This window comes from Gasterosteus aculeatus, chromosome 12 (genome assembly GCF_964276395.1).
Source record: "Gasterosteus aculeatus chromosome 12, fGasAcu3.hap1.1, whole genome shotgun sequence".
Classification (NCBI taxonomy): domain Eukaryota; kingdom Metazoa; phylum Chordata; class Actinopteri; order Perciformes; family Gasterosteidae; genus Gasterosteus; species Gasterosteus aculeatus.
Window position 1 is genome coordinate 21417128 of NC_135700.1, and position 12430 is coordinate 21429557.

The 12430-nt window shown below is 46.0% G+C and overlaps 1 protein-coding gene across 2 annotated transcripts in view; it reads left to right on the plus strand.

The window, feature by feature from the left end:
• The first annotated feature begins 66 nt into the window (after positions 1-66).
• nav2a (neuron navigator 2a) overlaps positions 67-12430 on the plus strand; it is a 150844-nt gene continuing 138480 nt past the window's right edge. For both annotated transcript variants that reach the window (XM_078085756.1, XM_078085759.1), the window contains exons 1-2: positions 67-578; positions 1232-1899. In XM_078085756.1, the coding sequence (XP_077941882.1) occupies positions 1819-1899 (81 nt within the window). In that variant the 5' untranslated portion in view covers positions 67-578; positions 1232-1818. The remainder of the gene's footprint in view (positions 579-1231; positions 1900-12430) is intronic.

Consider the following 12430-nt stretch of genomic DNA (forward strand, 5'->3'; position numbering starts at 1 on the left):
ACGCGTCTCCGTTTCGGCGCTAGGTGGCGGTAGAGGGCTGCTCAACGGGAGTCGCCATGGAAACCCGCGGGCGACTTCAAGGATGCTGGGAGAGAACTGCAGAGCTTGAAGCATCCGGTGACGTAATGTCACGGTTGCTAGAGAGAGGGAGAGCGAGTGGGACCCTGGTGCTGCCTTCAAGTTATCCTAGTAAATTAGACCACCTGCTCCAATTGGGGTAAATTAATTCAAAAGTACTTGGGTTAAAAAAGAAACGGACTCGGCATGAAATACAGTGAATGATCAATGAACAACTATGGTAGACGCTTCAGCCAAGGAATATGTATGTTGGTTAATTATAACTTTTGCCCGAGAGGTCCGTCGGAAAATAACCCGCCAACCTAAAGACACTCAGGACAACAGACCTACTTAAAATCCCACGAAACGAAAAATGTCCAAAACGTTTTCAAACGCGAAGTGACTAGACGATATCGCGATATCTCCCACAGCACGCGAACGCCGCACCTGGCCGCTCCGCTCCCAGCGCAGAGATGAGCGGACAGCGGCACGCACGAGGCAGGAACATCCCCACCGGAGAGGTAAGAACCGGCGAAGTGCTGCGCGAGCGTCCGTTCTGACCACCGCCGCCGCGCCTGTAGCCTCCATTCCCCCCCGCGCTGTATTGAATGTTCCTAAATGGAGGGCAAACAGTTTCTCCGTGAGCCGGTCTGTCTTCCAAGCCGAGGAGGGCGCGCTGGATTCGGCTGTTGGTGATGCTGCGGCGGCTCAAACCCTCGGCAGGCGGTTTGTTCCAGGCGGCTCCCCCCAACTCTTGACTTAATGCTTGTTTTGTCGCCAACGCGTTTTCTCAAATTACCACGAAGGGCGCGGCCACTAATGCAAGTTTATCAGCACACTTAAAAAGTTACGTGTTTATGTATAAATAAGTGTTTTTTGATCTTGGTGGTAAAAGCTCCCCCCTGCAGTAATTAACGATAGATGACGGTAAACTCGTCATAACTCGTCGTTTACTCCCACGAATGGTCGATGTCCTGGATGCAATACAAGGGACTCTAAACATTGAGAATACATCGCAATTCAGGAGGCAACCGGGAAATAATTAAGATACATCTTGTCTGATGTGAATCTGGGTGCATTTATGTCTGTATGATACTGAACATGTGTCTTTTTGACACCACAGCACTTTGAATTAATTCTAACTTTTAACTCTGTCTCCTCTCTTGACCCCAAGCTCTGATCACTGTCGGGATACCGCACTTGACCTCTGAACTGTGAGTGACACCAGCTTCTGGACACCTACTTTCTCTGGACATTCTTTTTAAAAAAAATATTTTTGCAGGCTACTGCTGGAAAGCTTACCTCCAAATAGAAACTGAGACGTGCCTACATGTTTAGATTAAATCTCAGGCGGTCGAGAGGCTCAGGATTCCTTCTCTAAGATGAAATCTCCACGGCAGCGATGATGGTTTTGAGAGAGAGGACCATCCAGGTGATCTTCGGTCCCCGTCTTCTGCCCTGACGCTCGTTTCAGGGTCGGCCCCTCGGGACCAAGAGAGAGAGAGAGAGAGACCACCAAGAGGCGATATGACTGAGACGAGGCGCCTGGCCCAGGCCGGATCCTCCCATCGATTGGGTGTCACCTTTTCAAAGAAGCAGAGTTGATGAACAGACAGTTTTTTCCTATTCTATTTAAAAAAAAATTTGGCTGGGGGTTTGAAACTCATGCACCACAACCGGGAACCAAGTGGGAAAGGGACTTGAACACTTCAGCTACTTAGCCGAAGGGGAGAGCCTGAGCACTCGCTGACTTATGGAAAGATGGAGGCAGGAGCAGAGGCGAGTCCCCAGCAGCACCCGAGGAGGAAGCCCGTGCAGCACGGCTTGGAGGACCAGAAACGGGTGAGTGAATGAGTGACCCTCGTTACCGTACCAGATCTCCAGGCGCGCGCTGCGCCGTGGTGACGGAGCGGACCGAGACTCTTTCAACGTGGTTCGGAGGCTTTGATGTTGAAAGGGGTTTCTGGGTAGGTTGATGCATCAGAGGTCGATAAGCCCAACCCAAGCGATTGGTTTACCTTTTGATGAGCACTTACAGGTTCGCCTTCACTTCAGAGCCTGTACGCAGGTACCCTGTGTTCCACGTTTATCAGAAATTGAACGCTTAGATTCCAAATTGTCAACAGGAAAATGGTCCGAAAGAGTTTGTCACATTGGTGGAGGTTTCGGATATTTGCGTCGCGTGACCCATGCTGACCTTCGTCGGGACGACGCGCTCGGGTGTCACAGGACGCATAACCGGATCGAGAGACTCGGGCGGAAACATCGCGGCGTCTGTGAAGTCTTCTTCGATGCCTTGTGGTAGAATTACTCCGGCGGTCTGCGTTAAGATTGATGGGCCACCTGATACCGTGACTCCTTTTCCCCTTTTCAGCATTTTTCACCCGAGGTTGATGTAGTACTTTGGTCGTATTTAAACCTCCTACTTCTATGAAGGATTACATGATGTCAGTTGAAAACTAATAGACAGCTCCTCGGGCTTATTAACCCTCTGACCTCTGTGTCAGACTGAGAAACCTGGCTTCTTTTCTCGCAGTCGTTCCGGTGGGACTGACATTTGGGATGGAAGGTTTTCACTGTGAGGATGTTGTGATGGAGTCGCCATCCCCACACACACACACACGCTAAAAAGATGTCTGCATTGATTCAGTTCATATTTAATGTTGATTCCACTGATCTAAACAGGAAGCTGTACTAACTTTCAGATGCTGAAAGCCTTTTATTTGCACCTCATAGTTTCAAATAATTACGAAGCAATTATTTTTCACAGTGATGATAAAAATGTGACTTTAAACAAGCAAAAACCTGATCATAGCAAACCATGAAATTCTTTTAAAATCAGATAAATTACAGCATTTATTTATTGATTCTTAATTTTTAACTATTGTGTCCTCACGCAATTGCTGGTACAAATCAAACAAGAGTGCAGCTGTTGTCATGATGTTCACATGTTCAAAGTTTGTTACCGACTCAAGTATCAGAACCCAATATGGACGACAATGGGCCAGTCTTGTATAAACATTTATTCTGATAAATGACAATCGTGTACCTTTACATCTAGTCGTGTTTTAAATGGTGCTACAGCAGGTGAGCCAGAGATCAGATTCTTTTTTTCCTGGCTTCTTTTCCTTTTATCTCCCTATAAATTATTGATTTGATCAGGTGTGTTAAATGAATCACCTGGGATTATGTAGAACATGAATATTAATTGATGTGACCAAAATCCCAGCTGCCGCTTTCCCATTTTCCACCCGTCTCTGTGGGTGCGAAGGGACACGATAATATTCAAAGAATCCTACACACCACAACCACCTTTTCTTTTGGCCTGCGCCGATGTTGCCGCGGTAACCTACGCTGCCGCCATTCATAAACTTCGTTTTTTTTTTTCCTCCCTCCGCCTGCTCACTGAGTGATCAAGCGGCGTCAATCGGAGAGACCAGACGAGGCCAGACGCCACGTTGCTCCCCGGGGAGGTGAAGGTTGTGCCAGACTGAGCCAATACTCAGCTTCCCTCTTAATGGACATCAGACGACTTAAATAAATTGAAAGCACTGAGGTAGTAACGTGGACACGCGGGCTCCCGTTGTTGGGGGAATTACCCCGGGCATCCATGCGGAGAGGTTTCCGTGTCCCCAGACGACTACCTGGGCTGCGTGAGTTCAAGATCCTGCACGTGATAGTGGCCGCAGCAGGAGATAATTGGATTTTGTTCCCTTTGTAAGAATTAGATTTACTCTCCTACATGCCCCCTTCTCTATGTATTAATGTTCATTGAGCAGCGATCATAGACCTACGTGGGAAAGCCGACAACGTGGGAGGAGAATCGGGCGATGCATTGTATCGCGTATCGAGGCAGAAGCCAAACTACAGACTTTCTCTGATCACAAACCTATTTGTGCTCATTTGGTATTCATTAAAAGAGGATCCCGTGTGATTGGATCTCCAGTGTCGTGAATTGTCGAGCCGGAGACGAGACATTGTGAAGGTGGTTCTGATTGTGCCTGCTTTTCCCTGTAATGGTAGGATGAGACTTGCATGGCAGGGTTTCCTTTTCAGAACCTTTGAAACACTCAGTCTGCTCTGGTCGAATAGGGGGTGTTTTAAACTGGCATGTATTGTGTGAGGGGAACCGCATCCGAATTGTTATTTGATTTTCAAAGTCATTCCGTTTGGAAATTACTTTTCAGAATTGATTGTTTGAGTATAATTTAATTGTGAGGAGAATCAGCTTTGATCTGCTTTAAATAATATCCAAATCCATCAAGACAATTTTTGCTTTGCATAATTTCTTTTTTTTCTTTTTAAACTTCCATATTCAATTTTCCAGTGAGTACAGGTGACTGACTATGAAGTCTCAGATAAGGGACCACCAGCATATAAAAATATTCTCTGAAAACAGCCTGTGTGAAGAAAAGAGTTTTAATGTATTGGCTGTAATATTAAAACTCACTGGCTATCGTCTGAAGATGATTCAGCTTTTAGTTGGTTTAGAATTTGCCTCTGAACTGGCTGACATGAAAAGAATTATAATAACTCCTGTAACATAACATTACGCTCAGGTAATTGGATAACCTTAAGAATATAATCTTGCAAATCTAAAATAATAGGCTGCGCAGGCGGTGCATTTCATTTGACAAAGGCACCGTGGATCATTTTTTGATTCATGCACTGTGTCAATGGATCACAAATTCGGTGAAATTATGTCGGAACGCTTTAAATGGCGCCGAACTCCTGGTCCAGATAAACCTGCTTGATTTATTGGATCGCTGTCAAAAGAAAAAGGAGCTGTGAGCTGATCGGTGATTAACAATGAGCAGCGCATTGGACAGTTGGCATAACGCGGCCTGAACGCGCGCTAATGCAACACAATGAGCTCTGTGTTATTAAGCCGCCCGCGTGATTTATGCACCGACCTCACGCCGAGTCGCTGTGGATACGGTGCAGATTTACAGCATTCATCTTGAGCAGTGTTGTCATAACCTCTTGTTTCCCGTAGTCGCGTTTTAAAAGCTAACGACATGTTTGGCGATAAAGCAACGCCCTGGACATATTTATTACCATCCACAGCGTTGTAACACAAACTAGACTTTGTTATGCTGGGAAAGGCAATTAGGGGAAAACCGACTGAACTATTTTTCTAGATTTCAGTACGTAAAGTGGATGTTTTTTTTATTTTTTATTAAAGGAACAGTTTGACGGGAAATCTGAACCCTTTCCAGTTGCGTCGGATAGAGACGACAAAGGGCATTCTCAAGGTGACAAAGAGCTTTCTGTAATGGAATGTATTATTGATACAGCACATTGAGGATGAGAGGCAATTTCACACTAATTGTTCAGTCAGAACCATTGGAAGTTGAGCATCCGTTCCCCCCCAGTCCTCTCTGACTGCTCATTAAGAGGCGTTCGATGCGGTTGGGTGCGGCTCTGTAGGATAATGAGGTGTTTACCGTGGGTACGTGTGCCGCGGTCACCCTCTAACAGCCTCATGAACCAAGAGACACAGATTAGTGGCGAATCCTGGGTGACTTCAAGAAGCTGAACCTCACGATGCAGTTCGCAGGAGAAGCCTAGTTTCTTCACAGCGACTCTCTTGTGACTTCAAGCTCCAATAAGACATGACGGGTTGTCAGTGAACTCAAAGTGACAAAGACAATATGATTGTTTTTTGTTGAATTAGATTAGCACTGCGCTAACATGCTCACCAGAGACACCCCCGTCCATTCATCTGTCCACTGTCAGTTGTTTTTTTTGTTGTTGCTTAGACTGGTTTCTAACTGAGGGAAATCAGGGCTTCATAATAAAGGTTGCCGTTGGCAACTAGTTTGAGAAATTTGCCACATATTATTGACCTTTACTTTGCAATCAGTTGCAACCACTGTTCTAACATGTAAAAAAAAAAAAAAAGTATGGACAGCAAATATACTCAATGTAATACATGCAGAGGTGTCAAGTAACGAAGTACAAATACTTCGTTACTGTACTTAAGTAGAAATTTTGGGTATCTATACTTTACTGGAGTATTTATTTTTCAGACGACTTTTTACTTCTACTCCTTACGTTTTAAAAACAGTCTCGTTACTTCCGGCTTGTCGTAGTTCAAAAACACAAAGACAAAAAAAAACATCCAGATAAATGCCGCTATCCAGACAGTGAATTTGATTGTTTTTGGATGAGAAGTATAAACATTTAGCATCCAGACACCCGATTGGTTTTCTCCGCGATGCGCCGGCAGATCGGAGCGACACCGGGTGGTAAAAGTGGTCGGTGGAAAGTTGGTATTTAGCGACATGGAGCCTCCTCCTCTTCCTCACGCAGATTCCATGTAACGTTAAATGAGTATCTTCATGACCGTGGGTTTGTCCTAAATGTTTTATTGAGAGTGGCACAACACAGCGACTTGCAAGCAGCGCATTAAATAAAGTGACGTGTGTCTTAATGCGGCTTGAGAAATGAACACAAGGGGATTCTGTATTTGCTCATGAAGCCTGAACATACTGGTTATTTGGCCAATGTTTTGATAACCGACCGCTGACAGTTCAGTGTTTCCAATCACTATAAACAGGGGTGTACCCCCCCCCCCCCCCCCATGACGTAGTAAACCTGGGGGAGACGCTGCAGTCTACCGAATCAATGCGAACAATGTGTGTGTGATTCGTGTCACTGGAAAATGGGTTGTGGTTCTATCTGTTTAAGTTAATTAGATACATGTGTTGTTGTTGTGTCTCTGAATATCGCCATGTTTCCACCATCCCAACGGCAGGTCACGTGATCTGCAGGCACCTTCTGATCACATTGTAACGGACTGACGTGTTGTGTGAGCGAGGTTACACATTAGGAGTTTGTCCTTAATAAAATGTCTTACATTACTTTTACTTTTATACTTTAAGTAGTTTTGAAACCAGTACTTTTATACTTTTACTTAAGTAAAAAGCTTGAGTCAATACTTCAACTTAGTAATTAATTAATAATTAGTATCTGTACTTCTACTTGAGTAATGAATGTGAATACTTTTGACACCTCTGAATACATGTAGTTCATATAGTTTCTATGTTGTTGCTTCACCAGGTACAACCGGGTTTGTGCATCTAGTGACTTTTAACAGATGTTGTTGTTTGAACAAACCTTTTGAAAAATCTCTCCGCTGCAGATGAAGCGAAATATCTGGCAGATGTGTTGATCCTCCTTCCTCAGATAATGTCTTTACCCCTGAAACAGGCGAGGTGTTAATGTGTCATCAGATGGCTTGCTCGCCGCAGAACATAATCACGGCAGCAGACAAATTGCATTTGACTGCTTTCTCAACGGCGTTTTCCATTTGGACATATGGGCGAGGTCACTTACCCTCCCCGAGCAGCCAACCTGTTCATTAGGACGACAACATCTGTGCCCCTTCTGCAAGTCAGGGCCGTCTTTCACTCGTCTCTCCAACACGCGGTCAAGGGCACACCCCTCTCCGCTCGCCGTCTCCAAACCAGTCGGCGGCGTCGTTGGGGAAGGATTTTGAAATGACGCACCTCTTGGAGCCGATGCTGGATTCCCGCTCGCCGAGTCGTGAACGCCTCCCTCCGCGCGTCGTCCTCTCTCCACTGCTCGGCGCCCGGAAGGGTGACGATTCGTCATTGACAGAGTTTGATTGATGGCGCGTGCCAGCCGCCCCGCGACGCCGCTATCTGAAACTAATTGGATGTAATATCACACAGATAGGACAGTGCGATGAAAAATGAGCAGCCCTGTGACGTTATTTAGACCTATCGTCGAAGTTTTCCGTTGGTCCTCTCTCGCTGGGATAACTGATCGCCGTCTGTAGTGATCCTGCTGGCTGCTTGTTATCTCATTTAGCTCAGGTGCTGCGTAGCGGAAGACCTCCCGGCCCATTTGCTTTTAAAGAGTTCCATGTAACGTGGAAAAATAAATACTCGGCATGTGGAAGCGGCTCTGGCACTGTGTGATAGTGGAAATCTTAACGTCATGAATGCTGTTTTGCCGGTCGGGGCGACGGCTCTTTCAGGCAGCGGCTGAGCTTTTCTGACGAACCAGGCAGCTGCAGAGGAGAGAAGAGGGATTTACTTTGGTGGAGGACTGTGTCTGCCCAGTCATGCAGCACTGACGAGCGCCGGGGCTCAGGGGTTTTGGATTGGGGAAGGGGGGCTGGGAGGGGGTCAGAGGGTGGAGGTGGGACCAGGCATGCAGCTCTGAGGTTGGGGGTGGAGGAGGATGCTGCTATCCGGATGCTGCTAGGACCTCAAGAGCCATCTGGCCGTCATCCTCTACGCAGCACCCCGAGGGAGGGTGAAGGACAGGTGGCCGGGGCTGGTGGGACGGCCTGGACCTCAGCTACCGGGCCATGCGATTGGCTAACGGGGGGGGGGCCCCCATAAAGACACGGACCCCTCACACACCAAACGCCTGCTCAGCTTCGTGTCCGGAAGGACCTCCTTCATGACCCTGGAACAAGATCTTTTACCTTCAATCTGTATTTAACGGTCTTTCATACCGATTACACATTGTTATTCGTAGTCGGTAGTTCACCAAATTTGCATCAACGCATTTGGAGTTAATTATGAGTTACAGCAGGTTAAACAGTTTGATGGAGAGACATATTTGGTAATCAGGACCACATTTTTTCTGTTACAAAAACGGTCCAATTTTCTCTCAGTTCAATCACATCAGTTGCATACACTACAAAAAATAGACAAACCAAGCCTCACCTCATCTAATATCATGTAAAATAACGTGTACACACACACACACAAGCTGCATATTTCCCCCTCATTTTTATAGATGGACAGGTCACTTTAAAACAGCTTCTTTGCCCAAAGCTTCAATTAATTTTATTGTGACAAACACATTCGGTTTCAGTCTCTATACCAGTGAAATATCCACATTTTCAATAGAGTCATTTTCTGTGTGACAGCTCGAGTCCACGCGGGCGGATACGCGGCGTTGTCGGCGACGCGCTCAGCAGGGTTCGTGATGGTCCGGCTGTCCTGCCTCGCACAACATTGTAACGGCTGACTGGGGGTCGGTGGGCAGGATCTGGTTCAGTCTGGTTCAGGGGAGGTGCTCGGATGACGAACAGGTGCTTCAGATCGCTCCTGTGGCGATGGGGCTTCCTCTGAGCCGTGGCCCATTGTGTCCAAATTCACACATTTACAAAGAAATGATGAACCGTTTTAGCTGGTGGCTGTGAACATTGAACAGTCTTTTAATTAAGGACCCTTTTGTCTTTGTTCTAATTTCATTATATAATGAAGTAATAATTGAAGCAGCGCTGGCATTTTATCTGGAGGGAGCTTATTCTACAGCTGTCCACCCGGCAATCAGACATAAATTCACACTTTAATTATTTTCCCTCTGAGAGCTCTTTATTTTGATGGATTCTTGCCACTGGATGTATTTCATCTCATTAGATATGCCACTATTTTCACAAGCTCATAAAAAATATAAAATCCTTGTGCAGCACCTGTTAGCATATAGCTCCAGGCTCCGGTTGTTTGTGACTGGAATAAAACGGGATGGTGAGATTGTTGCCGTTGTTTATTAATGTTGAAGTGTGAGCACCAGCTCCACCCGATCCGCAGGCGTGATGCTGGAAGTGGGCTTAGTGGGGGTCCACTTGTGCCTTTTTGTTTTAGGAAGGCACCGTTATCTTGTTTCTGCAGTCGGACTGTGTGCGTGTGTGTGCGTGTGTGTGTGTTGTTGAGCGCCCGTCCCAGCTCCTCCACATTGTGATTCTATCAATCCCCACCCTCTCATCTTCATCCTCGGAAATACATTGCAGTGCAATTTTACACACCAGGAATTTTCAGAGTGATAAGGAGGCCGAGCGGTGGGAAAGGTGCTGCTTTTTTTTTAATCTGTAGCGCAGAGTGTGGGGAGCTCGAGGTTCCTCCAGCCCGTCCTTTCCCTCCAATACACACGACCCGCAGCCTCAGCACCAATCAGCCTCGTCTGTTGCACAAAATAGAGATTTCTTTGGCGGGAAAGCACTGGGATTAGCTGCAATGATGCTGAGGGAATATGGGGCTTGGGGAATTTTATTATTTTCTTCTAGAACTTGCTCAAACTTTAATTTCTTTTCATAATTCATCTCTTTATTACTGGAGAGAATGCAAAAGCATGGCCACATCCGCCACCGCGTGGTCCCCCATGTTGCTATGAAGCTCCCGGGACATCGTCCGTGAGATCATTAAGTTGTGTTTAACTTCTACAGCATGCAGAAGTAGCTCATTATGGCCGCTGGTTTCTGTACTTTGAGGCTATTTCTATCACAGTGGGCTGTGACATTTTCAGAAAGAGGAGTTTCTGCCCTCAGAGGACTGTGTGGAGGGGGGGGGGCGTCACGGCTCCCGGATGCCGCCTCGGCACCATTTCGGGGGCAGCGTTGTAGACACGGAGCTCCGCTGTAATTGAGCCATTTAATTCCACAGAGAGCACTCAGCTCTGCGTTATAGCAGATGTTTTTTCACGTGACTCTGTCTATAGTAAAGACACAATCAATGTAAATAAAGAGCGGCTGGGATAGCGGGCGGGTTCGGGTTTCTTTTTCGAGAAGAAGGGTCGTCTCACTAGTTAATATGTGACATTTATGGTACGTGAATAATTATGAAGAAATGTTTAATCTCCCTTGTGGTCAAATATTTAGGCCCTACTGCACTCAGTATCTGCTAAATAATGATTGTAATGCAATTTAATTGTAACTTGTGCAATGTGAACCTCCATATTACTCATAATATTGTAAGCCTTTAGAGTTTTAAGTTATTGCAGTCTTGATGCCCTGAATGCCAGTGAGGTAAACATAATTGACCCTTAAGCTTTTGATGTATTTTTTTGTTTTGATATAATGTGCAGTGGCTTAGGTCAAAGTAATGAGGTAAATTAGTATTATTATGTAGTGTACAAACTACAGCAAAGAAATTAAGAATTTCAATTTTCACATCAGCATTTCTCCGTAGCAGACAACAGAAAGCAGCTCTAACTTTAATAGATGTATAGTTTCCATGTAGCCGACAATACCGAAACAGCCACCAACAGCCGTATATTAGTCATAATATCCAATGTTCTTGAAGTGAAAAAAGGTTATTGCACTTTTCTCCGACGTAAACACTCCAACACGACCTACAATTCCCACATACAACTAATAAAGTGTTTTCCAGTTCACGTCTTGTATTTTTGAGATTCAACATAACAAAAATAGATATAGTAATAGATATAGAGCAATTATTTTATAGGGGCTGCAATGTTCAAAAGCTTAAACTTTCTAAACTGCAACCTGATTTACGCCCTAGCATGGACCGGCCTTGCACGGACCGGCCTTGCACGGACCGGCCTTGCACGGACCGGCCTTGCACGGACCGGCCTTGCATGGACCTTCCTTGCATGGACCTTCCTTGCATGGACCTTCCTTGCATGGACCTTCCTAGCATGGACCGGCCTTGCATGGTCCGGCCTAGCATGGATCAACAGCCTGACAGATGCGACCAGCACACTTCCTCATTGTCTTGTATGCAGCTGAGGTCACAATCAATAAGACTCTCCAGACGCAGTCCAGATAATCCAGAATGTCAAAGCCACCTCCACAAAATGTAGCCTGTGTTTCTAATTAGTCAAAGGTCTTGTTTGAGGTGAAGTGGGGCAAACCAGTAGCAGCGGTCAGACCTCTATTGAATAATACGACATCTCCGTGCACGCGTGTTCGACGTCTATGACGGATCAGGCGACGTGAGAGAATAATGAAGCACTGAGCAGCGACACGCACCAGCTCTCCAGGGTTACCACGAAGGCCGTTCCCCTGATCCACGCTGCCGCCCTTCCACCTCCCTCCCCCCTCTTCCGAAACAACCCCCACTCTAGTATCACTTACACACATAATCAATACAGCCTCTCTGCTGTTATTGATCCAGTTGTGGTGTATACACAGCTGCCGAGCCCAGACTGTGGCCTCATGCCTGGAATCAAGGACCCAGAAAAGGACACTTGATCATCCGCACCTGCTTCTCCTCAGCCTTCTCCGGGATGTGTGGAGAGCAACGGAGAACAGACTTCAAAAGCTATGAATTTGTACAAGGTCAATTGCTCAGTGAAAACCGGTCAATGACCGTATAATGAACTGTGCTCGTGAGTTATAACTGACCTGTGAATGGCTATCGATGCATTAAGGGCGGTTTGGGTGTTTCTCCTGCTTGACGGTGACGGCCGACGCTCAATCTCATGGCGCCGGAAAGATATTTTTAAAATGTTTTTCTACACTGTCCCAAAATTTCAACCGTCCTGAAGTTGATATTAACGGTCATAAGGTTTCAAAATGGTTATTGCAATCTAAAGGTGTTATTTGCATATAAAACCCAAATCAAATGATTAGGAAATTAATTGG